The sequence below is a fragment of the Leptonotus elevatus genome, chromosome 10 (genome assembly GCF_054856555.1).
Source record: "Leptonotus elevatus isolate MCC_2025b chromosome 10, RoL_Lele_1.0, whole genome shotgun sequence".
NCBI lineage: Eukaryota > Metazoa > Chordata > Actinopteri > Syngnathiformes > Syngnathidae > Leptonotus > Leptonotus elevatus.
The window spans coordinates 8,539,071-8,566,458 of record NC_141248.1 but is presented as its reverse complement, the minus strand read 5'-3'; the positions used below and the strand labels follow the sequence as shown (position 1 = coordinate 8,566,458).

The following is a 27,388-nucleotide window of genomic DNA, read 5'->3' as shown; positions in this document are numbered from 1 at the left end:
TTATATCTGTTCTAAATGTACAATAAAAAAATTATAGGTTTTCATAATCTTGTTAAAAAAAAGTAGAAAATATTTTTTAACTAATAGAAATAGTTCAAAAGAATATTTACAACCGTCTATGGCAGTGAATGAGTTAATAAAAAAGACCTCAAACCTGCTTGCTGTATGCCAGCAGTGTTAAGCCAGTCTAAAGAACAAAAAGTATTTTCATTGCTGAGATGCTACAAATGTAAAGTCAGTGAGCTAAAGGCTAAACTAACAGGAACATTCCTTGTCCTCCATTCTAGAACTAGAACTGTGGTGGATATTAACTGAGCCATCTGGAGACATTGATGACAGTAATGGGTCACTTGGGGAAATTGGTGACAATGTATTGTCCCTGACCAGTTCCTTCATTTTACAGGTTCTGGGATTTCCATATGGGCCAGGATCCCCAGGGTCAGTTGGAACCGGATCAAAGCTAATGGTGCCATTGTTGAGGTCCAGTGTGGTTGGAGGGGACATGTCCGGAGTCGAGTCGTGATGATAGAGCTCCGAAGTGCAGTCATCAAGGATGGGCTCCTGTTTTATGACCCGGCCCATCATCTCTGATGTGCACACCGACGGGGATGATACAATCGTGAGACCATGAGCACGGGCTTGGATCTCCAACTCCTGTTTGAAAGTCAAAATGGGACTCAGTCAAAACTGCTCCAGAACCCAATGGCAAAATATGGGTCTGCTTAAATCAGGTCGTTTCTAATATTATTTTCCTTGTCTGCAAAGGATTTTCACTGAAGGATTACAAATGCAGTACGTGTACTATATCAGTAATTGTGGATAGGGATGTTCGATACCACTTTTTTCTAGACCCATACCAGTACGAGTACTCAACTCTTGAGCAGTCATCGATACCAAATACTGATACCACTAGTACTTTTGATACATAACATTTCCAACAAAAAAACAAAACAATGAGAGGTAATTTTGAATTTTTTTATACCAATTGAGCATTTTTCCTTATAGTTGCATGAAATTAATTTACTATTCTAATATCTGGTTCTTGATTATAAACCGGACACAAGAGGGCCTTCACAAGAACGGACACCTTGAAATAAGGCCAGGAATCGGTATCCCATCCCTCATTCTGTATATCAATATTTATTATAATTCAACATCATTCAAATACATCACCACCTGAAAAATTAAGTACTACTCTACTTTAATTAATCACACACAATTAATTGCGATTAATCACATTTTTCTACTTCTGCTTCTACTTTTTTCTTCAAAGCTGTAACAGATATTTACTTGAGTAAAATATTGGAATTAATGTCAAATAGAAAGTACAGTATTTTAGAATCAAAGACTGTTCTAATAGCTTTCTTTGATCCTTGAATGGAATACAACTGTTAAACAAAACAAAATTGACTCAAACAAACAATTCTCCGAACTTCTCACTTACAGGTTTAGTTTAGCAAGATATAATTTACTACCAAAGCATATTCAACCGTTGTTTAACAACCATAATGAGTGTTACGATCTACGGAAACATTGTGACTTTAAAGAACCTAGGTTTCGTACAACAAGAAAAAAAATGTGTTTATCAGTATGCGGGGTGAGGCTACTGAAGGGATTTAGTGGGGAGGTGAAACGGTGTACAAAAATGAGACAGTTTAAAATAATGTAAAAACAAAAATAGGATTTTCAAACAATATGAGGATGAGGGAGGAGTGGTCACTTACTCGGTGTGTTGGGATGATTGTATTATTTATTTGTTGGTTGCTATTTTTTGGTTTGTTTGTTTTTTTCTCTCCTTCTTTGGTTAGTTTGACTGCTTTCTTATTTTGAACATTTATATTGTGTAAATAGACTGACGTAGTAGATTTATAGGTGGCACTGTACATGTATTAGGCTATGGGTGTATGCTTACATGTGTTAATTCATATATTGTGTGTATGTAAGAGAAGGACGGAAGTTATGTTATTTACTTAAGGAGAAGGGGTGGAAGTAAATAAGTTTTACTTCTTCTCACTCCCTTTTCAATATTCATTGATTGTTTTCTTTTCTATTGCCTGTTTTCTTTTGATTTTGATTTTCTTTCGGTGATTATTGTCACTTGTTCATGTGTTGAAATAATGTTGAAATATTCCAAATAAACATTTCAATCAATCAATCAGTTTCGCTCACAAGCACCACACTTGGTTTGCGAGGCCCCACCGAGATGATTTGAGCAGGGTATTTTGCTCTGAGATGATACGCCAAAGGTCTACAAATAATATGCTATTTAAATTTAACTCTTCAAAGTGCGCAAATTACTTTAAATTTCTCCAACGAGCATCAAGCAAGTAAATCAGAAAATAAAACTACCTATAGTCCATGTTAATTCGTCTTCCCGCTTAACTGAGTTAATTTTTTTAAAAAGCTTTAATGATTTTAAATAAATCTCTAAAGTTAACACTTTAATTTTGACAGCCCTACTGAAATGGCAAAAATCACAAATCTTTGAAAGCTCTTTTATTGAAGCGTAATCATGTTTAGGTTTCAGTAATATCGTTATAGTTTCATGTGAAATTTATTGTGTAGAGAGATGAACACAACCTGCCTTACTCTGTTAAGTATTTTTTTTAATTAGAATGCAGTGAAAACGGATTTACCATCTTCTCACATTGTAAATTTGTAAACGTCACAGCTCACCTGTTTTCTGGGTTTGGACTTTAGCAATATGAGCCCAAAGGCAATTTGACATCAATTTCACTCGACAGCAGGGGGCAGTGCTGCATTAAATGTCAGCCTCCCTGAATGGCTGGAAACTGTGGATTTATCCTCTTAATTCTTATTCCGCCAAGCCAATATTTATCAGAACACCATGTGAGAGCACTTTTTTTTTTTTTACTTGACTTCAACTTTAAAAAAGCTGTTCATGCTCGAAAATACTCTCGTGTTGCTGGGCCTAAACAATTCTGCAAGAAAGGGTGGGCCAAAATAGGGCGAGTACTTTTTCAAACAGGTTTTGTATGGAATAGTTTTGTCTCACTTAAAAAAAATAAAAAATTAAAACCTACATTTTTGTTTGCTTGGAATTATATTATTTTAAAACATTCAAAAGGGAAACTTTACATTTATATCAAAAAGAGCATATTTCATGGCACTATATATACTTGCAAATGGGAACCCACCTGGATACGAAGCATCAGGTGGCGATTTGTATGCTCCAGCTTCCGCTGTCTGCACTCAAGCTCTTTGGTCCTCTGCTGCTCCCGCTGTAGTTTCCTTATATAGTCCACCGAAGCTTTTAGAATGGTGCCCTTATTCCAACGCATATCTCTGGGGTATACAGGAGACACAAGGTCTAAAGTCAGAGTCAGCTGAGCGGCTGACCGGAACAACAGAGGATTCTTCATGGCCATTCTGAACAAATACGTCATTACACTTAAAAAGGGCTTGGCTATGTGAAGAGGGCAGTGATTCAGATCATGTTGACTTCAACTGAATTAATATCTGATATATTGCTGATATTGATACAGTAATATACAAATGAATAGATTTATATCAGTGTAGATTGAAAGTTACATATAAATACATTTATATATGAAAATAATATTTTTTTATTTAGTTCATAATGGAAAATATATTTTACTTCTTCCTACTGTTTTTCGTACATGTTCATAAAATATGTATTATTTGTTTGTTTTTTGCCTTCATTCATTATTTATTTATTTTTTTGGTATTGTTTTGATTTTGTATAGTTTACTGTTTTTATGTTTTTATGTTGGAAATAAAGATTTCAATCAATCAGTCAATCAAACTGAATGTAAAAATTAACATGTGTGTGTCTGACAAAACATACTTACGGATCATTTGACTTTGGTATTAAGGTTCCAAGTTCTTTTATGCGATCGTTGATGTTGAATCGTCGTCTTCGTTCAACTACAAGTTGGGTACAAATTAAATGTGTCAAAAAGCAGAACTTTTGGAGCACACATTTTCATTGTTCTTCAAATAAAATCTTCAAATAAGAAAATGTAATTTTCTTTCTTTGAAACAATTTAATATTTGAAATACTAATTATTTAAAGTGTCAACTTTTAAATAGAATGGTCCATTTAACATAAGCTTTAATTACATCTGTTCAGTCAGTCTTTGATGTCTATTTAAAAGTTCATATTTATCCATCCATTTGTCTTCATTAGGCTTTTAGATTCGATAGGGGCATAGCCATTCAAATGCAGTGTACACAAATTGAATGATTAAACAGCCAGCCACAAAACAAAGAAAGACTCACTCAAATTGTGATTGTCCTTTTTCTGTCGTTCTTTAGCCAGAGCACGAACCTCAGCCTCTTTGAAGCAAAGACAAATATGAGATTATTACTATGAAATGGGTATGAAGCAATCAAATTTCACGTTTATTTTCTACAAACATTTTTCTACACGTTTCAAGTTGTTTGCTTTCAGTTTTGAATACTTGTACACCAGATTTTTCGTCACATTTTTTTCACAGTCTAACTGGTCCTGCGACTTGTACTCAGGTGCGACATTAGTATATTGACATTAAAGCTCAGAATCACACCCAAAATCCATGTTCCTTAATTGTCTTGAAGGCAGCAACGTTCAAAGTTCTGGTTGGATTTAAAACTTCCTTTTCTCACGACTGAAAAGTTTTTCATTAAAAATGGCTTTCCTCAACAAGAATCTCGTGTCGTGTTGTGGTGGAAAAGGTAGAATGTGAGAGTCAAACATTAGTTGCCATTGTTACTATCTTTTCTTCTTTTTCTTCAATCAATGCTTCTACTTTCTTTTGGCGGTTGGCAAATACTTTTAGTGTGTCTACCGCCATCTTCTGAAATGGAGTGTGACAATATTCAATGATTTATTATGATTTGAATCAGAAAATACTGATCAGGCTCAGTCTCAATTTGGGTCACCATTAATTATGATTCATTTTCAATAAAAACATTTCCATTGTTTGAAGTGGAAGCATCAAATCCAACTGAAACTCGTTCGCTGCCATCCATACGATTAGGTGCGAGTCCGAGCTCTTCTGTTCTTTGTCTGACCAAAATGCTTTTTTTTTCATGATGCTTTTTTTTTTTTGACTCAAGAGTGACTTATAGTCCAAAAAATACAGCGCATGGTTATGTTGGAGTTCCTATGAGAAAAACTCTCAGGTTTAGCAAAGCTAAAATTGCTTGAGCTATCCCAATTTAACACATGCAAGTGATTCTTATTGTGTTCGATTTTGTAATACACAAAATACTTAACACGTTTTCTAAAATCCAAATGAACAACAACATTCAGAATTAGTTTTATGTTGCTTACCTACTGGAAAGCCATCAGATCTTTGATAGTTTTCGTACCGGCCACAGGGTCCAGGTTTGCCCAGTACTTGCTTCATGCCAGGAGCTGGAGTAATTATTTGGCAAATAATTGGTATAATATACTTTAGTGTATCTTGTGCATTTCTAAATTGCACTCAATATCAATACAGTGCTGCACTATAGTCATGATGTCATTTTTTTACCAGCATTTTTAGCAGTTAACTGACAATCATTAGATTATAATGAGGATATTTGTTTCAGTAATGCATTCTGAATCATGCTCACAGGGATTTTGAATTGTTCATACAAGTCCATAAACACTCATGTAATGTTCTAAGAATGTCTTATAAGTGGAAATACAGCTCAGTGTTTTTTTAGGATTTTACCTGCGTATTCCCTTTTGATGTTTGGTGGGCAGGAGTTGCTGATGGCGAGGCCTGGGAGGGGAAGTCCCTGGTTGCCATATACTTCAAGAAGATTACCAGACACGGGTAGCTGGGGATGATAAATAAATAAATAAATAAATACATAAAGTAGAGAATAATCTTAGAGGCGCATTGTGGAAGTTAAAATGTTATGAGGAGGGAGGGGTGTCGTGCTGGAGGGTGACGTCATGTTCACCCCCGCGTATGACACAATTGATAGAAAAGTAGACACTAAAAAAAAACATGAAGAGGCCGACTTCGAGCACAGATCAAACTCTAGCTCAGACTCCAAGAAAACTGAAAAAAACGAAGTTTATTTGAGCGCAAGTATGCTTGCGCACCATGCATGCGCACCATGCACGAGCTTGCCACAGAGGCTGGCTGCAGTAACGCTTTAGGCCAGAGGTGGCAGTTTTGAGTAAAAAAAAAAAGTGACAAACTCCACAACGCTACAATTAAGCATCCTTTACAATAGGACTTTATGTCTCTAAATTTCTGTTTGAGTATGAAAATAAGGTTCTAATTACTGTGGTGTTCAGTTGAAGTCCTTGATCCATGAGTCCAAGAACATCTTCGTTGTAACTTGACTCCATGCTGATGATATCATCAATAACTTCATCCATCTGCGTGAAATGATAAAACACATTTCAGAATAATCCAAACTGAAATAAATGCCATCAAGTCAGCCAAATGTAATGAAATAATGATCTTTGTTACGCGTACCTCTTTCTCACAGTTAGAGGCGAGGATGAGATGAGCCATGGGACTGTTGGGGGCGCTGCTGGCAGGCCCGGGTGGCATGCCGTGTTCGGGTGGCTGGCTGGGGCACTGGCCGCCAGCTTTACCTCCTAGGCTGGTGGGGAGATACGGTCTCACCTGCTGCCTTTGGTTCTGCGGGATACGGTACTTGCTGGGATTCTCGAGATGGGATTGCACCTACATGAGCATAAAATTACTATTACAAACTGGATATAATTTGGACTAGTTCTTTATGCACCCATATATAAATCGCAATGTTTTTCAACCAGTACCATAAGAAGATTAAACATGAGCAAGAAATGTGAACAGTGCTAGAGCTACAGTACCATGCTAACCATTAGCAATAAGATCAACTTTGCAGCACGTACAAAAATGGATTAACAAGTTTGTAAACCACTCTAAGATGTTATTTTTTTTAAATAGCTAGCCCTTTTCAGACCAATAAAACATACTTCTTAATTGATTTTAAAGCAGTGGAACACTGTGAGGTAAAGATCACAATTCATCCATCCAATTGTTTACACCCTTATCCTTTTTAGGGTTACAGGTGAGGTGGAGCCTCAACAACCATTTACACTCATATTCACTCCTAGTCTTCAGGGAACGTAGCATGAAGGCTTTTAGAATGTGGGAGGAGAAAACACATGCCCAGATTTGAACCCCCAACCCGAGAACTGTGAGAATTTTCTCATTGTAAGTAGTTACATGTCTTGTTGTATTTCCGGAGTTAAAAATTTGAATTCATACGTATTTCAGTTGGCACAGTTTTGAGATTGGTAGTTTAAATCCAGGCCTTGGCCTTCCTTGTGTGGAGTTTTCAGATTCTGCTTATGGTTCTATGTGTTTGCTCTGGGGAATTCGAGCCCCCACCCCATTCCAAAAAACAAAACAAAAAACATGCACATAAAAAATGTACATTAGGTACATTAACATCTCAAAATTGCTCTTAGGTGTGAAAGAGGGTCAAAATAGTAATTTTTCTATGTGCCATGTAAATGGCTGGCAACCAGTATACTCCGGCAGACACATGACGTCCCTAATGAGAATAAGTAGTAAAGAAAATGGATGGACAGGTTATTGCATCATACAAAGTTAACGGTGAAGTTTATGACTACATGGATTCTAATTAATCTACCAGAGATTCTCAGAGAGGGAAAACTTGGAAACATTGCTTTTTGTCACATGATCTCTGATTTGTTGGTGATTAAACAGAACACACACACACACACACACACACACACACACACACACACACACACACACACACACACACACACACACACACACACACACACACACACACACACACACACACACAAGAAACGTAAGTAATTCCACATTACTAAGGACAGCTACAGACTAGCGCTGTAATTCTATAGCAGTAGCTGGTCTGCACATAATCCATCAACACAATTTAAATGACAAGAAATTAACACAGCATTAAAATAATAATACCATAAAATCCAGCCATCTTACCTGGTAGTGACTATACTCAAGCATCTCCAACATGATATTTGTTTGGAAATATGCAAAAACACACCTTAGCTACATTCACAATGCTGCCCCGTTATCCTGTTAGCTTAGCATAAGTAAATGTGGCAGCAGTCAGCCTTCTTGGCCAAGTTATCAAGGATTTAAGGCTCATTAGTTATGCAAGTTAAGAAATAGAGGAGGACACAGAAAGTTATCCTCCCACTGTTGTGTTGTTCTGGCTAAACTATGAATTTATGTCTTTATGGGGCCCGTTTGACGTCACTACTTTCAGCTCACAAAGAAGTCTTTTTATTATTTGGCCAGTAGTCTGCGAACTAAAGCTAGCTTAAGGCCAACTAACATTTATTCTTTCGTTCTGCTCATCAAGTATAGAACATTGTTTGTTCTGATTAACAAGACTACAACTGAGTGCTACTGTTCTCGTACAAACCAGACATACGAAAACACTCATGTATGGCAGGTTTGAAAAGGCAATCTGTTTTGTCAAAATGGTTAAGCAACGCTAAAATGTTAAATTTTTAGCTGCATGAAAGCATTGGTACTGTTTATATATATATATATATATATATATATATATATATATATATATATATATATATATATATATATATATATATATATATATATCAAAACATATTTTGTCTTGCCACGGGCATAATTCTTTCCAACAGACAGTGCTTGACATCATCTGTCATATTTATAGCATTAATGGGGGGTTTGTGTCACATCTGTGCCAATAAATTTTATAGACTTATTTTGGTGAAAACAATTGACCATGGTGTCAAACACAATAATTGGCAAAGTCCCAAAGGGTGAAGTGAAAACTGTTGAAATGGAAATTTGTTGAATCAAATCAAACTAGGTTGGTCAGTATAAATTACGGTCTTAAGATGGAAAAACAGATATTACCCGTTTGGATTTTATTTATTGGCCGACAAATGTCTCCCAGAGTGTGACGACAAAAAATAGTGTCTGTGCACGATTAGTTCTCTGTTCCAATGAGTATGTGTAGTGGAAAAACAGGCACCCTGGGGTCTTTTGGGAGGTCTCACAGAAGAAGAAGAAAAAAGTTTATAATGGCAAATCACTCAGCCATCCACAATGATATCTTGCTCAGAAACTCTGACTGGTTCATCTTCCAACACAATTACCAAAAATATGTAGCCATGACAAGTTGACAACAATGGTTCACAAACAACTGTGAGAATGTGCTTTACTGGGCCAGTCAAAGTTTTCACTGAAATCCAACTATCCCATATCTTTTTTAGGGATGCAAAGAGGTGAGGCTTTTACCCTCAAATCTAGATGACATGACAGCAATTTAGCAAACACTGGCCTAGCTTGTTTTCTTCCATCTTTCTTTCTTTCTTTCTTTTCTTTTTGAAGAAAAAATGTACTATGGACCTTTTGCACCTACGTCACATGATCACATAACTTCACCAGTGTGGATGGCGGAAGTGAATGAATGTTGAATTGAAGTGGACGGTACACGAAGCGACTTAGTGACTGTTTTATAAGTTATTATTGCTTATCAAGCCATGACATCTACTAGTTCAACTGAAGTTCGCCTGCCGGTAGCTGGCACATTTAGTCAGGGCTCACAAACCGTGATCTTTACAGAAGCTGGAGACTGCTCGTTTGGAAACAGACCCTTACCTTACCTTCTATCGCTTGCTGTGTTCAGTGATTGAATCAAATTGACAACTTTGCCGGAATTCACACAAGCCGCACAACCTACATCGTGTAGTCGACACCATATCCCCTTACACTGGAGCTGATTTAAAAGCTTAAAAAACCTGCCTACCATAAAAAAATTTGCGCTGGCTCAGTCTCTGGGAAGAGATGGGGGCCTTCCAATGGGCTGTGACAACACGTGCAAATTGATTTAAACTACCAAGCGGTTCACTAAGGTGTGAATTGTGGGGCCTTTCCATTGCAAAAAGTCTCTAAATATTATACCTGAAATGTCCCACTTTTCCGTAGGCCTTTGTACTCAATAGTGATTTGTAATTAAACAAAAACAATGAGATGAACATTTTTGATCTGAGGAAACAAAACCTTTTTAATTTGTTCTCTGGAAGGGGGATTATTCAACCGTTAGGCCTGCCCAAATTCACCATGGTTTGTCCAGTCCATGGAGGATACACGAGGAAGGCGGAGCCTTCGGAGCACCCAGCCTACGAAAGGTCCTTCATAGGACCCAGCCTATGAATTTCGACACATGACTTGCCAGTTAGGCTGGTTGACATTCAAGAGCCACTTTGAAGTAGTGACAGATGCATTAGCAAGTTAAAACAGAGTTGCAGTATTATGCTGCATTCGAGGAAAGTGAGTGACTTTTCCGACTTTATAGCAAGAAGTGAGCACGGTAACGCCCCTTTGAACTCGTACATCCAAGTTGCGAAGTTTGAAAAAAAAAAAAAAGGACCTTGACTACACTGGCTGGCTTTAATCTGATGTCACTCGACAATGGCAAATCCAATGGAGAGACAGACCGTGAGTGGCAAAACATAATTTACAAGATTTTAAAAATATATTTATTCATATTTATTTATTGTTAATTTGTTACTTGAATTAGTTATTTGAAATATGTTCACCCTAATACAACGTCATTTGGAATAATTGTGTTAACCAGAACAATAAACCATTTATTGCATTTATTATTATCGCAATTTTGTTGTTTACATTTGCCTCAAACGCTTTGAGGTTGGAATCCAAGTGGGATACATCCGGTTTACCACCTACCTCGAATGCAGCATTAGGATCTTTTTACGGTAGCTAGCAGTCTTACCAGTGTTTGCTTCTGATAACTAGCACATAAGTGGCACTCGAATGTTTGGCTTAAAAGTCGGACTCGACATTGAGCAAGAAAAATATGGGGCGAAATGAGGGCTTGCTCACATGCATGGCAAGGGCCAGTCCATAAAACCAGCTAATTTCAAGAATTATGGTTGGAAAAAAATATACAATTAAAGTGTTTTTGACAAAAGAATGTCACTGTCATGCTAATAAGACTGTGAGAACTAGTTTAAAATTGTGAAACACAACGTCTCCTTAAATAATAATAATTCCTAGTAGTACTTTGCCATAATTTAAGCAAAAAAATCAACTGTCACAAATATGATAGAGTACAGTACATAAATGTTATTTGAAATTATTATTATTATTAAGAGTAAAAACTCTTCTGTGTGTAAAATTCGAGCTTTAGGTAATTTTTGGGGGGCGTAAACGGTTAACTTGCATGGAACTGTGCACCTTCTGAACCTGCGGCCATGTGCTTAATTGGGTTTGGGATTAAAAAAAAATAATAATCTGCCATGTCATCTCATATAATGCTACTAGAACTACAACACACCTTTGTTTGCATTGCTGGAAATCACTTGGATCTGGGGAGACAAATAAAAACTGTGTGGAAGTGCCTTGCGGCATAACAGTAACTGATAAAAAGGAAGAATGCATTCATTGTCAAGTCAAAACCAAGTATTCCTTTAAGTTCTCTCTGCAGTGTGGCCTTTTCCGCCAGCCCAACCTTTGGGTGTAGAAGAGAAATTTGAACAAAGGATGTCTCTTTTAGACCATACAAGCTCTCACTTTATTCACAGATTCTTTGTGAGACAGAGGTTTATTACCTTCTCAAAGAAAGCACATGGCTCTACGTTTTAGACTTTGCCTTCAGGACCAATAACATTTCAAGGGATAAGCGTCATTGCCTGACTTTTGAAAAAAAAATGCATCTATTCTTATCATCTAAGCGACTCATTCTCTTCCTGTGCTGACAAACCTCACTCGGAGGCCTTTTATTTTGGGAAGATGCCAAACATTTACTGAGAGTTAATTGTATTATGATGGTCAAACCTGAGTTTGAGACATTTTAAATGTTTTTCCATGACATGCAATATGAAAGACAAGGGACGATTAGACAATGCAAATTGAACATTTTTGAGTTGCTGCCCTCCTTTTAACAACAAATAATCAAATAATTCACAAGATATTTCAAATCTCTCAATGGTACAAAAAAAATGAATCATCCCGTTTTTATTTATTTTATTTTTTATAAATCTAGCATTATAGCCTCTTTTTTTTTGTCCAAGAAAACATAATTGTATTCATCTAGTTTTAGTCAACAAAAACTGTCGATGCTTTAGTCTAGTTTTAGTCAGGACAATCATTTTACCCCTGTATATTTTTTGGTCAGGAGATTATGTTGAACATTTCGGATCTAAAACTATTTCACATTAAATTTGCTCTCATCTTTTTGATGAAAAACAACTTCACGTTCACACTCAATTACAGTATATCAACAAGTGTCTGTCTACCATGGCTCCATGCTATGAGCTAGTAAATTAGCTAGCATTAGTTAGCGGTCGGATTAACATTATTGTTGGAACGTTATGGCCGTTGGATTAATGTTACGTTATAACTACACTGAACACTAAACTTAAATGTTTATATTTTGTTTAGCAGTACATATACTGTATACACAGCATATGCACTGCTCAAAACAATTATGGGAACATTTTGTTTCTCAAAAAATCTTTAGCAGTATAAATGTACTGTATATATATATATATATATATATATATATACACACATTTGTTGTAAACCTTTCACCGTGAATCCTCCTGTCTGTCCCATGTGTTAGTGTATGTTGTACTCGCTAGCTGCAGTTTTGAAAGGGGGTGTGTACACTGTGTGTCACATGACAGTGTCACAGTGACAGATTAACAGACACAAGATTTTACAAAATCATATAATTTTCATCTCATTTTTGTTCATGAACTAAAATGTCCATAGATTAGAGTCCAGTTTTCATTAAGCGAAGTACATTTTCGTCTTGTCTTCATTAGTTGACAAAAATGCATACTCATTTTGTCCCAGTTATTGTTTAATAATGAGGGTTTTAGTCTAGTCTAGTTTAGTCTAGTCTTTTGTTTAGTTTTCGTTGATGAAATTAACACTACACCACCGAACTAGAATCTAGTCCTCTAAGACAGAATTCTCACATGATTAAATGTGGTTGTCATCTAAGAAGAAAAAACAAGAATAACCAGGATTCTCAAGATGAAACATGGAAGCGTAAATATGAGAAGAGGGATCAATGGTGATCTTGGAAAAGACCGTGGAAAAAATCCTGGAGGCAGTTTGAAAACAGACTTTATAGTCTACTGAGTGAGCTGGAGGCAATCCTCCATTTCTGTGATCCGCTGGACTTTGTGTTTCAGTTAAGAACATGTTTGTCTTTATTTATGCTTGCTTTCCTGTTCTTCAGTCATGTTGCTTCCTGATTGGGTATGCTTGCTTTATGTCACAATTCATATGTTTATGACTCAGGAGTCGTCGGCTTTCCCCACAAGTGAAGATTTTTGTCCGTAAATACTGAATTTGATTAATAACTGCGCTTGTCGGCCCCCGACCAGTTAGTTAATGAAAATGACCTGTTCTATCTTCACTAGTCGAGCAAAATACCAAAAGAAAAAAAAACATGCACACAGTTAGACTGTGTTTTACGCTAGATACGAAAATAGGGCCCACTGTGTTAGTTCTTCATAATAAAATGGGACCCATTTAGTATTTATGTTTAACAAAAAATTGATAAAAACAAGGTAGGCTAAACATAACTTTTCTGTGGTTTCATTTCTATTCACTCCAATTGAAAACATTTTGATATGCGAACGAAGCCTCGGAACAAGTTCAGCTCGTTCCCCTTTCCCAGACAGCTGGCAACACATACTTTCACCTAAACTTGACTTATCAAATGCATTTTTAGTCATTCTGAAGAGCCGTATCAGATATTGTAGGGACAAACCACTTCATTAAGAGGATGAGCACTGGACAAAGAGTTGTCTTTGCTCCTTAGCCTGTGGCTAGTGGTTAAGATTAGCAAGAATTAAACATCCTTTTCCAAGAAGAAAACACATCCCATCTTTCCAATGTCTGTGTGAACTTGCACTTGTTCAAGAGACAAACAATAGTGATTTAACCCCCTTGGGCCTTTCCTGTCATTGCTTGTAAAAAAGCAAACATTTGATGAATATTTCTATTGCTATGTTTTTGTATATACTTTAGTTATATGTGTTATTGTGCATGTGAATATATAAATACAATTCAAACCTAACCTTGCCTATGTACACAAATATGATCAATTTATTTTTGAAGCAGTAAAAACATTTTCTAAAAAAAAATATATATATATATATATATATATATATATGTCGGAGTGTGCATTTACACGTTTTATATGTTGTATAAGACATTAAATCTGCGTTGCACGTATGAAGCGACAGAAGGGGGATTGGTAGTGATGGCAAAATGAAGCTTCATGAAGCATTTGCGATATTTTTTGACTCCTCTAGATGGCACTCATGATTCAAAGATGCAATGCAAATGTAATCCATTTTCATTGCACTTGCCTTTATCTTTAAACCAAGAGCACCATCTAGAGGAGTCAAAAAATATCGCAAATGCTTCATGAAGCTTCATTTTGCCATCACTAGGGATTGGATTAAGCACTGCATATAAGTAATGGATCAGATCAACCAGATCACAAATGGAATACGATTAATGATTTAATGTAAGATTCTGTTAGTAGGCTATGTTGTAACGTTTATTGGCCAGTTGTAAGTTTTGCAACAGTTTTGTCATCAAAGACAAAGGAACTCATTCCTCCGCATGTCGCTCAATTGCTCGTTGCCCGGGGGAACGGCCATTTTTCATGCAACGTGCATTGAACGGTGGCAGTGGCTCTATAGCTAAATCGCTTTGTGCTTAAAAAGACTTGCTATACGCTCAGGAGGCAGCTCTGACATGAAAGCGAGTGGCTCCGTATACTTCCTATTTCCTTTCCTCCGTGACCGGGCGGGGGTCACATGACTACACGGAGTGCGCAAAAAGTGTTTCCATTATACTTTTGAGAAATATTTCTATTTGTCTCCAAAACTACCTCAGGAGAGCGTAAAAACTTTTTGGTGATATTTGAGAGTTTTTTTTCGAAAATCCTGTATTTCCATTTCCAGCTTGCCTTTTGCGGGTAATGGAAACTGACCTGCTGACTGACAGGAAGAAAAATAAAACGGAGTGTCTTATTTTGCATCAGAACAATGATTTATGAAATGTTATGTGTTTGCCATTCTGAAATGTTGACTCCATGAACTATTATGAGGTGTTGCATTTGTGTGGCATATTCTCCACTTAACTTTTTTATTCATGCACGAAGTTTCACCGTTGTAAGCTCCAAGTTACATTTGTCAATGTGTCCAACTGTCCGTGTTTGCATTGATTGAATGTTGACCTTAGAATCTTGTCAAAGATGGGATCAAAAATGCAACCTGATGATTCTTTGCAAAATCCCCTCCAAGCTTTCTTTGAAAATACATTAATGAAAAAGTCATCCAAGTAGCAAGAGAAAAGGGTTGTAGCTACTATTAGTTGGGGATAACAACAAAAGGCTCTTTTCACTCAGTTCCAAACATCCACCAAAATCAAAAAGTCAAAGTACACAAACGTATCATTATTCCTCTCAGAAAGCCTCCAGTGCAAAGAAAAGGTCAGGGTTTAACCGCAAATGCCTGCACGTGGAGTTTATACTGTCTGATCATTTTAAAATGTTGGGTCTTTTCTAGGCCATCAAGTTCTATTCGATCCGATTGTGCAAGCGCATTGATAAACGCAAGAAAGAAAGAAACGTTTATGGGAGAATCAAGTCTAAAGACATGTATTTTTGTTCCGCTTCCATCCATGCAGCCATTTTCTGTACCATTTGTGGTGATCGTGTCACAGGCCTTCCATTGCTCTAGCGCTATCTTCACACCAAACTGTCCGAAAAAAAGCACATCTTGCCTCGTAATATTCAAAATTGTATCAGCAAACTCACAAGATTTATTTTGGCACGGTGTTCAAGAACTAATTTCAAGCCTTCATCAAAAATCTCATGGTAGTGTAATATTCCTTTCAGGAAAAAACAACATGTTTATTTGTTTAGCACCAAGGCACGAGACCATTGCGGACACAGTTGCCCAGGTGCCACATTACAATTTTTTCCAGGATTTGCTCTGCATGCTGCAATATTTCATTCAGTAGAGCCATGAAAATATATCAAACTGCTATCAATAAAACATAATGTCAAATATGTCAAATCAAAGATGGAGAAAATCTTCTAAATCGGTCAAGTAAAACCAATTGGTGTGGTTGATGACTTCAAAAGACTTCTTCAGCAACGCAAATTTCACATAACCTTTAGGATAATAACCTCATCTGGAATAATCTGGGTACTATTGGCCCTTATATGCATGTGACTCTTCAAGATGTCTGTTACATTTCTCATGTGGTTCAAATTGGATTTCTTTATGTGAATTTAAAGCTAGTTGAATATTAATATAATAATAATAATACATATAGAATATATAAATAATATCTAATCTAATGATAATAATAATAAATGTAAGAATATTATATATAAACATGAAATAATAAAGATTGTATTTGTAATTTTTAGTTGTTTATTCATTTTATATTGTCAACATGTTTTTGTGCAGAACCACCAAGCGACAGTGGATCAGGGTGTAGAGACGGTCGGCTGTTCGATCCCCGCTTTCCCTAAGTAATGTGTCGTTGTGTCCTTGGGCAAGGCACTTACACAAATTGCCTCCAGTGCTACTCACACTGGTGTATGGAAGGTGCGAATGTTTGGTGGTGGTCAGAGGGGCCGTAGGCGCACACTGGCAGCCACGCTTTCTTCAGCCTGCCCCAGGGCTACTTTAAGTAGCTTACCGCCACCGCAGTGTGAACGTGTGAGTGCATGACGAAATGAATGTATCACAAGCAACCCTAAACCTTCTTTGTCGATTGATTTTTCGCAACAAATTCCACATATCACTGCAACACAAGGCATTGTAAATCCATCGTTTTGTGATAATTAGCATACCATCTACAGCTAAATCTAATTTCAGGCTTTCAAAATACGCTCTATAATTGGTAGCAAAGTAGTCCGTTTTGGAGCGTCTTTTAACACAGAGAGAGACAGGCACACACATATCTGATCAGGTCAGAGGAACTTTAAACATATGACATCCCCCTAATTTCGATGGATACAATAAATGTAATTCAACTATTTATTCCATGGGCTACTAGGCGTGCACATGCACACCCTCCCCCCCACAGCTTGACTTGTTTAGTATGCTGTTATCACAGGCTTATACTACATCGGGAAAAAATGATGTTAACATCAAATAAAGTGGTAGAAAAAATGGAATTGAGCCAAATATGTGATGTGAAGCCGCTTGAAGAATGATTTTAAGATGAGGGGTAGGGAACTAATGGAATATCATACTTTCTTTTTCAATATCTGGGAAATCTTAGCATCATTGGAAAGGCCCTCTTAGTTCAATACTTTGCATAGCTGCATGTTGCATTTTATTTTGCAAGACTGGTAATGAATGTCTATATATGGTATTAACTCTGGACTGAACATGTGTTAGCAAACGTGTACAAGTATGACGTTTCCTTTTATTTTGTTGTTTTCTGAGAACTCAGTATTATTCATTTGGCAGCCTTCCCGAGTCAACATATCATCATCACTTTTTTTTTGGCATGCGTGCGAGTTTGTGCTCTTTAATTAATCTGAAACCTGTTATAAATCCAAGACCGAATACTTCAGCATTCCGTCGTGAAGTTGTCAGGAGACCAGAGGAAGGATCAAAGGAAAGAAAGATGAAACAAAGTGAAATCCATCACCAACCTGACAGCACCCTCTACCCACAAAGTTAAAAATCCACAATCTTTCACCAACTCCAGATACATCGAAATTCCAACAAATAAGGGAGACATCAAGAGACCAGAAGAAAGACTGAAGGAAGGAAAGAAGAATATTATCACGATATGAAGGTCACGATACGATAATTATCACAATATTGTGGGGAGGTTGGAGATATAAAAAAAAAGGTCACAATATTGTTAAAAAAAAGAGCTCATACAAAAAAAAACAATGTTGTGCTTTTGTACATAACTGCAATGCATATAAGCAACCTACAATCTCTAATAACACTTAATATTGAGGCACTTACTTGCTAATGCACGCACACATTGAGTTCCTCCACATATGACTTGGTTCACAAGCATATTACGTTTCCCTTCATCTGACCATTAGCGTGGATTTTTAACGTAGATGGGCCAAAATATGCCAAAATAATATAAATTATATAAATTAAACGGCACAAAAAAAACTAGCCACCAGAGGGTGCTAGAACTGCACAAATGGTAATCAACCTGACTTTTTAAAACTCATTCACTGCCATTGACGGCTATAGGTGACAAAAATTAATTTGAACTATTTCTATAAGTTTAACATTTTTCCCACTTTTGGTTACAAGAGTATGAAAAACTAGAGAAAAAAATGATTGTACAGTTAGAACAGATATTACATTTGTGATTAATCGTGAGTTAACTATTGAAAAATACCCGGAAAGGTCTTAGTTCATTACTGTGTATGCCGCATGTTGTTTTTTTTTGTTGTTTTTTTTGCAAGACTGGTAATGAATGTCTATTTCTGGTATTAGCTTTGGAATGAACACTTAGCACTTGCACTTAGCAAAAATGTACAAGTACGGCATTTCCTTTTATTTTATTTTTTAAATTGAGTCTGGGTTTTAGCTCTTTAAAATACTAGTATATCATGTTATTTTGTATTTGTGTGCCTCTGTATGCTCCTGCTGCTACATTAAGTTCCCTTTCATGGACAATAAAGACTTTCTGATTCTGATTCAACTTTTTCCTAGAATCCCCCAGACCATGGGATGTGGGGGGTTGGGATGGGAGGTATTACATTCACTTGAGGCCATCACGCAAGGACCAATGTCATTGAGCTCGACGGAACTGATCAATAGCAAATAAAACACACTCTGCAACTTTTTCCTTCCTTTTGGAGCCTAATCACCAAGGTGTGCATCAAAGGGGTGGTGCTACATGTATGGCAGTCTGTTGATTGGATGAGATCAGTGGTGTAGTCCAGGGTATACGTGGGTATACAGTAGGGGTGGGAATCTTTGAATGTCTCACGATTCGATTCGATTCCGATTTTTAGGCTTGTGGTTCGATTCGGAATCGATTTTCGATTTGAGGCGGTTTTTGATTCCCCATGATTTGATTGACAATGATTTATGCTTCAATCTATAGATGTGCAAGGAATTGTAATGATCTACTCCAGTCTGACTTGCTAATGCTAATTAGCGCGCTACTCGCAGCACTTTTATCACTCAAAAGAATGGCTCCACACTGCAAAAAAAACAACTTTTTGGGGAATAACTTGATCGTGACTTTTTCCTTCTACTCTCTAATGTGGCTACAACTTAACAGTGTATTAGACCGCGTGGAACCACACTGCCCCTCCGTGGCCAAATTGGGTAGAACATGAACAGCGCTCCAAATAGAGGCACACACAGACAAAGGCAAGACAGTATAAAATAATTTACATAAAATCGATTTTGGGACATTTAAAATCGATTCTGAATCGTACTAAATGAGAATTGCAATTCTTATGAGAATTGATTTATGGGCACACCCCTAGTATACAGCGTATACCCACTTCTAAATCCTCAATTTTGCGTCTTCCCACTTCTGAATCCTCCTGGATGCGCACTGAACTGTATATATTACTGGATCGGCTTGGCCAAAGTCCGGCTCTGCTATCGTCTATCGAGTAATATAAACTGATCAGTGGCCATGACCCACCCTTTAACTGGCTGGCTTGCACTCGCTGTCTTATTGGTTAATGAAAAGCATGAGAACTAATGCCTATCAGAAAATGAGTAGGGCGGGTTATGCCACTCCAGTTGATTGACAGATCGCTCCGTCTACTGCGCGAGGCAGAAATAAATAAACGTCTTTCCAGTGAGTGACGGCATGCAGGCTGTCCGAACATACATACAATGAAAACATCATTGACAGGTACGTTTTAAAGTTGTTTTCAAATAAATCATTGTTAACTTATAGAGGAGGTTTTTGTCGCCAATACATTATGGTTAAACTGTGCTAGGCTAATGTTATGAAATGTAACATTATCCTAAAGTTAGCATTTTAGCCCTAAACTAGCTAGATTAGGATCATGAAGGGCAGTGGTTCTCAACCTTTTTTTATTTATTCTAAGTAACATTAACCAAGTTATTGTATACTGTATACAATAACTCAATAATTCATTCGTGATCATTTTTTTATTGTGCGTAATTACAATTGATGGCTTTTCCCTCACATGTCACCGTTTCTAAAACAAGGCGTTTTAGAAGGGAAGAAGAAAAAAGAAATTAAGTCAATTTGGAAGGACACCCACTTCTCCCGGGAACACTACACCACTGGAGGAGATCATATTGGCAATGGAAAAGGAACACAAAATGTGCCTTCAAACAAATACAATGCTTCTATTTCTTCTACTTGAAAGAACATAGCGTCTTCATAAACTTGTGAAGTCTGTGGTGTACTGTGGAAATTTAAAGTCAAAAAAGCACAAAACGTACCCAAGAGGTTAATGTCAACTTTGGGGTTTTTTTCAAATAAAACATCACATTGATCAACAGCATATTGATCCCCCGAGGACAGCGATATTAAAATTAGCAGGCAGTTTCTTTATATTTGTAAGATCTTCATGATGAAGAACTCAGCACTAGTATATTTTAACACAAAAATGGCTACTATGATGAAATAACATCAACATTTAAAAAAAAAAAGTGTATTTATTTTGAGAGATTAGTGCCTCAAGTGGGGGACGGGCACAATCATCTTGGTGGGCTGGCATGATTTGTGTTCATCGTACTTTATAGCTTCTGTAATTGGGATATAATGGAGCGCATCACAAAATGAAAAGTGCTTTATGAATTACACATAATAATAATAATAATAATGCTATTAAGGTTTTTTAATATCACTTTTATTCAGACAGCTACCAGTACGCGTAGTTACTCTCGAGCACTCACCAATACCTAGGGATGGGAATCAAAAACCGGCGGCTCCCACTGTTTCAATTCCTTGACATCGTTTGCCGTTTTTGCTAACGATTCCTTTCTCACTTCCGTGTGGGACGATGACGTCACGACGCGCGCATCATTTCCGCGCGCGTCGAGCAACCGCGAGTGTTGTTTTTTTTTCATCATCAGAGTTCATTCAATGTTGCAAAACTTGCAAAGACGTACAGAACACACGCTATTTCCACACATTCTCAATCTGCTCACGAGAGTCACACACCAGTCTACTGGTGTGCTGCGTCTGTTTTGACTGAGGCAGGGAGGAGGAGTTTTTCAGTGCTCAGTTCATATGAGTGTTGAAATGTTACTGGAGTTGGACATTATTGTAACAAAATAATCTAGGTTGTATTTTTTTTTTTTTTCTTCATCTGGGAGCCCCATTGAGTCCTCCTCGAATGTGGACCTCATAAAACTTCACTGTTGGGTTTGTAAGGCCATGTTACCTTTAAACATGTCTCTTGTTTACAGATACAACAAAGACATAAAAAAGTGAATGCTAATCTATGTTTATTCACCTTTTTTTCCAAAAAAGAATCAATACGAGAATTGGTAAAGAATCGAATCGCTATGCAGAATCGAAAACGGAATCGTGAAAAACCTTATCAATTCCCATCCCTACCAATACTAAGTACCATTACTAGTAGTACTTATGGTACATAACATTTCAGTTAACACAGTGACAGATCATTCTGAAAAAATAAATTTCTTTTTTCCAACTCACCTGATGATTTGCTGATGTGTCAAATGGCCTCAGTGTAGCAACTACTGAGATGGAAGACGTCTTTTTTTTTTGCTGTATGTATCGGTGGCTAGTATCAGCATCCTTAATGAATACCAGATACCTTGAAATAAGGCTGTATCGGCCCGATACCTGGTATTATTATTATTATTATTATTATTATTATTTTATTATTATTATTATTATTATTATTATTATTATTATTATTGTTATTATCATTATTATTATTATTATTATTATTGTTATTATTATTATTATTATTATTATTATTATTATTGTTGTTGTTGTTGTTGTTGTTGTTGTTGTTGTTGTTGTTGTTGTTGTTGTTGATTTAGGTGTCGTTAGGAATGGACAAATGTCAACATATCAGTGGGCCACAGGCTTGATTATTTCTAACACTTGTGTTTAGTATTTATCTTAAAAATAAAAAATAAAGTATTTCTTTACAAATAATGCTGTCCTCTAAATTTTGTATCAGATGCCAAGATAACATTAAACGAAATAATAAATAATAGTCTTGGAAATAAAATCCAAGATGTTTTTCTTTTGATGTGAAATCCAAGATGTTTTCAGTTGGCATCAAAAACAAACCAAATGACCTCATTGCTGCTGTGTCTTCTCCTGAGCCAGCAGTGTTAAACTTTTTCCTGGATGGATTTGCTACAGTAGGTAATTCGAGTCAAAAGCCCCTTTGTTAGCCATTTCAAGATCTCAATTTTGTTTGACATGCACACAGTAACAAGGGGCTGTAAAGCTGTCGAGATGACAGCAAAGCAGCTCATTCACAATGCTCTTATCATACATGTACACTCAACTGAAATACAAACGCAACACTTTAGTTTTTGCTGCCATTTTTTTACGAGATGAACTCAAAGATCTAAAACTTTTTACGCATACACAATATCACCATTTCTCTCAAATATTCCTCACAATATATTGGGAGAGGAAAAATGCACCTTTTAGAGTGGCCTTTTATTGCGGGCAGTCTAAGGCACACCTGTGAGATGGGATGGATTATCTCGGCAAAGGAGAAGTGCTCACTATCACAGATTTAGACTGGTTGGTGAACAATATTTGAGAGAAATTGTGTATGTGGATTTTTTTTTTCGATTTTTGAGATCATCTCATAAAAAAATGGGTGCAAAAACAAAAGTGTTGAGTTTATATTTTTGTTGAGTATACTTACAAAAAAACGGAACATTTCCTAAATTCACACACCAACAAAACTGCATGAATAGTCACGTTTTTCATTGCTTTGGTTTTTTGTGCCTCTTATTCCAAAATAAATAATACATTAAAAAATGGGGAAAAAAAGGCCAACCAGTGTCACAGAGCTGATGTTATATTGTATGCGAATTTTTTCATTTTTGTTTTCAAAAATATAAAATAGTTCCCTGGTTTCTGATAACATCCTTTTGTAAAAACATCGAAAAAATCCAGAATAATAGCATACTTTACACGTTTGATGCGCCTCGCTAAAATGAACGTGTTTTGAGAAGAACCTGACTCATGCAAATGAGCCACCGCTCACCCCGCCCTCTCCACTGCTGGGCCAACGGGGATATTTAATTAACACTGTACTGTATGTAATGTTGCAAACCACACATAAACCCAGACCATACATGCATACGTAAAGAGAAATGTTACGGTGATGAAGTTAAGGTGGCCTTAAAGATAGACTTGGGGGGTTTGATATCTTGCTCATGAGCACCTCTGCAACACCCAGAATGCGGATTTGAGTTCATCTGTTTGGAAATGTACTCAAATTTAGAATTAACCGTGAATAAAAATGTAAGAAAATCAGATTTCGCTGGTTTACTGTTCAACATTTCCCTAAAAGGCGTACTGATTCTTGAACAAATTATTTGACCTACTATTGTGAATGAAGTCAATAATGTGCTCTAAGAAGTATGGGGTTTTTTTCTGCCTCTGTCCAAAATACAAAAAAATTAATTTTCTGGCACAAACACACAAGTGATGTGTTGCTATTTGTTACAAACGTTGGAACACCGAACAATCGAGGCTCTGATTAATGCATCAGTTAAATAGACAAAATTAAAAAGAAGAATAAACAAAAATGGTTTTAATATAGTAATGAGTCTTACCTTTTATTTCCTTGTTAGATGATGATGCAAATAAGCCATTTCACCACTGTTGCTGTCTGAGGACCCCTTTTTTAAAAAAAAAAAACTCTACCATTCTAGAACTTCCTGCTATGACGGTATCATGCATCACTTGCAAATTGACGCTGAATTGATGTTGAATCCCCGATTTGTTGTTTAGGGAAGGAAGTCCACTGGTTTAGTGTTTTGCAACGGGAGCATTTACACTTCAAGTGAACATAAAGGAGGACATTTTTCATTTTTCAAGGAAGTAACAAGAGCTTATTACTATTTATTTATTTATTCCTTGTTGTTCAGTCTGTACTGAGTTGAGGTGATCAGCACTATCAGGGGGTACCCTAGACCGGTGGTCCTCAAATGGAGGTACGTGAAGGCACTCCAGGGGGTACGTGAGATATTAACATATATTTCATCTTAATATTTCAGAAAAATATAAGTTCATAACATTAATTTTATATTCAGAAGGGTATTCAATTTCAGTGTCCTAAAAACCCAGTATCTCCCCCAAATCAGAATGGTTTGACCCAATTTGTCATATTATTTCTAGAATCACATGTCAATCACTTGAAAACTTTATTTAAAATGCAGTTATTTGTTGTTGATTTTTAGAACAGAGTTTTACTATGATCCCAAAGAGGACACATAATGTTGATCATTTTTAGGTGCACACATCATTATTTATAATTACGTTCATTCTTTCTTTCTTTTTTTTAAGTCATTATTTTTTATTTCCAAATAGTTTAAGAGACCACATAAGTACCAAAGTAAAAATAATAATAATAATAATTTAAAAAAATCAAACAATAGTGGCACAGCACTCGGTTCTTGTTTTTTCTTTTCTTATTCTTATTTAAATCAGAAATGCTTTGTGCTGGTTGGGGGTGCTTGGCTGAAAAAAATTTTCACAGGGGATACGTCACTGAAAAAAAACAGTCATTTAAGTTGTGACAACTTTAAAGGGGTAGTCAGCCCGAACATTTTCTTGACAAAATGTTCAATGCAGCCCCACTAGTCTAAAAATGCCATTCTGATCAATTTTGTGTTTCTGGAATATTAATTAAGCAGCAAGATCCACATTTTTATCGACATCAGGGGGTAGCCATTTTGCCACTTGCTGTTGACTGAAAATTACATCACAGTTGCTTAGGGCTCAGATAACGATCATTCATGGCTCAGCTTGCGAACGTTACATGACCAAACTCAGATACCAGGTGAGCCACGATTGGTCGTTACCTGATCCCTTAGGTACTTTCATGTCGTTTTCATTCCGCAGCTCGTGGCAAAATGGCCGCCCCCTGAATCAAAATGTGTGTATTTTGTTGCTTAATGCAGATTTGAAAAACACAATATTAATCAGAATTATGCAGTTTAGATTGTATATATATATATATATATATTAGGGGTGTGAATTGCCGAGTACCTGGCGATTCAATTCGTATCACGATTCATAGGTCACGATTCTATACAAATCTATAAATTGATTATTGCGATTTTTTTTATTTAATTTAGAAAATACTAATTAGTAAACTTGTAAATGTACACTGTAAAATTTGTATGAAAATGTATTTCTTTATCTGAAAATTCAGGCTTATAACTGAGCCACTGCATTTAACAAACAGGTTGCAGTCTGTTTCATGCCTGAACAGCACTGAAATCAAATATTAAGGCTTAATGTTCCATTAATATAACATTCTTCCATGCTTCATGTGTGAATCCTAACCCTAAGTAAGACGTTTTGTTGAATATTCCCATAAAAAATGTATGTTTAAAAATCGATTCGGCCGCATATCGAATCGATTCAAGAATTGCGCGGCTCTAATATCGCGATATATTGCCGAATCTATTTTTTCTAACACCCCTAATATATATATATATATATATATATATATACATATATATGTATGTAAAGACATTTTTGGGGTTGTCCCCTTTAAAATATACACGATTGGTATTTGTGGCGAAACTGTTAGTTTGCACAGCAAAGAAGCAAGTTGTTATAGGACAACTTTCACATCAGCAAAATTTAAAATATTAGTTGAATTGCCCAACTTAAACTTTCAAAGTTTGTTGCCTTGAAATGATGAGTTCTTCCAACTCTTTTTTTTTTTGGACAGTGTAGGTTCTGTATTTGTTCATGTGTCTATGAGCCTAAACTGCCATATTACTGTGGCAACAAAATCACCCTTGAAACAAAACATCATATTCATTGCACAGTGTCCTCATTGAACTATTTTAACCGCTTTGGCTATTTATATCTCGGAAGATAATGATGTAAAACATAATTCCTGACTCTGGAACATGGTAATAAACGTGACAAATAAGTTACAGCTGTCTTTCAAAAAGTAGAATTTTGCCAAACGATAACTCTTGTGGTGCTATTCCTGCCACTGAAAACAGGAAGCATGGTTTGTGATTCAGCCATTTAAATGCTGAAGTTTAAAAATGTGTGCTTTATTTTCCATACAGTTGTATCATCTTCCTCTAATTGCGTGAGTAGAGAATAGTGAGCTGTCCATAAATCATTTCACAATATAGCAGGAGGAGGGGTGGAGTTAAGAAATTTGGGGCCCCAGGCAAAGGTAGGCATGGGGCCCTTTCGAATGAGAAGACAGATACATATATTTTAAATAGAGATGTTCAATACCGCTTATTTTTTCAGGCCGATACCAATACTCAACTGTTGAGTAGTCACAGATACTGATACCAGATACCGATACCACTAGTACATACAAATTCCCTCCCAAAAAAAGACAGATCATTTTAAAGGCAGACCTATAAATCCCAATATAGTACTTTTCCTTAAAATTGCATGACATAATTTTGTAACTCTCACAGCACATCCATGTCTCATTCTGAAACAAACACGCACAACACAGTATAGGGCTTCTTATTCAGTGGTATTGTCAAGCGCTAATGTAGAAATTGGCCCCGTCCACACGAAAGCCAGTTTCAATGTATACTTAGAAGCTTCTTACCGTTCAGGCCGTTCGTCCACATGATGGTGCGGTTTCGGAGCTTGAAACCGATCATTTTTGAAACTGGGCTCCAGAGTGGAAAGTTTTCAAAATGCGCCCGTACGCGTCCGTCTGGACACCATATGCAGGATACTCCTCCAGTGATGACATAATGGTCGCAGCTTGATGACGACGCAATATCGCAGATTGATGACGAACCGTCAGTCTGTCAACAACAATGGCGGATAGCCGTGTCGTAGTCGTTTTGTGCAGCCTCCTTAGCGTGCTTATGCTTTTGCATATTTTGCTTCTTTATTCCCATGTTCAACAAGCGGTGTTGTATTTAAATCACCCGCCATTGTCACTTCTCCTGTATTTGTCTTTTTTCATGTTGTTTTGATAAATGCAAAGCCATGTTTGTTCTGTAGATTGCAATAAAGTTAGGGGGGAAAAAAGTGTTTGTCTCCTTTCGCTGATTCTTCTTCTACGCTTTCAGTTAACTCCCTGTGGCTGCGCTACAGCGCCACTCCAGACTTGGCATATACATTACAGCCGTTAAACGTCCTCAGCGTCTTCTTTTGGACACACGCAA

General features: G+C 36.6%; 1 protein-coding gene across 2 annotated transcripts; it reads right to left on the bottom strand.

Moving 5' to 3' along the window:
• Positions 1-45: 45 nt before the first annotated feature.
• On the bottom strand, positions 46-26,963 carry mitfa (melanocyte inducing transcription factor a). Of its 2 annotated transcripts, none has more exons than XM_086086452.1 (9): positions 26,818-26,963; positions 6,447-6,659; positions 6,251-6,346; positions 5,685-5,793; positions 5,300-5,383; positions 4,264-4,320; positions 3,834-3,909; positions 3,159-3,306; positions 46-654 (listed from the first exon to the last, which is right to left on the bottom strand). In XM_086086452.1, the coding sequence occupies exons 2-9, from the start codon at positions 6,522-6,524 to the stop codon at positions 256-258; spliced, it is 1,047 nt and encodes a 348-aa protein (XP_085942578.1). In that variant the 5' UTR covers positions 6,525-6,659; positions 26,818-26,963; the 3' UTR covers positions 46-255. The 2 variants fall into 2 exon arrangements, with proteins under 2 accessions (XP_085942578.1, XP_085942576.1); XM_086086450.1 differs by lacking the exon at positions 26,818-26,963 and adding an exon at positions 7,959-8,082.
• Positions 26,964-27,388: the final 425 nt, after the last annotated feature.

What these genes read in the sequence shown, in the direction of transcription:
- mitfa (XM_086086450.1), bottom strand. Translation starts at nt 7,991, where the DNA reads ATGTTGGAGATGCTTGAGTATAGTCACTACCAG. An exon ending in GACTTCAACTGAACACCACA is followed by an intron (nt 5,794 to 6,250) that starts GTAATTAGAACC and finishes TATCATCCCCAG; the next exon opens with CTACCCGTGTCTGGTAATCT. An exon ending in ATACCAAAGTCAAATGATCC is followed by an intron (nt 3,307 to 3,833) that starts GTAAGTATGTTT and finishes TGTATACCCCAG; the next exon opens with AGATATGCGTTGGAATAAGG.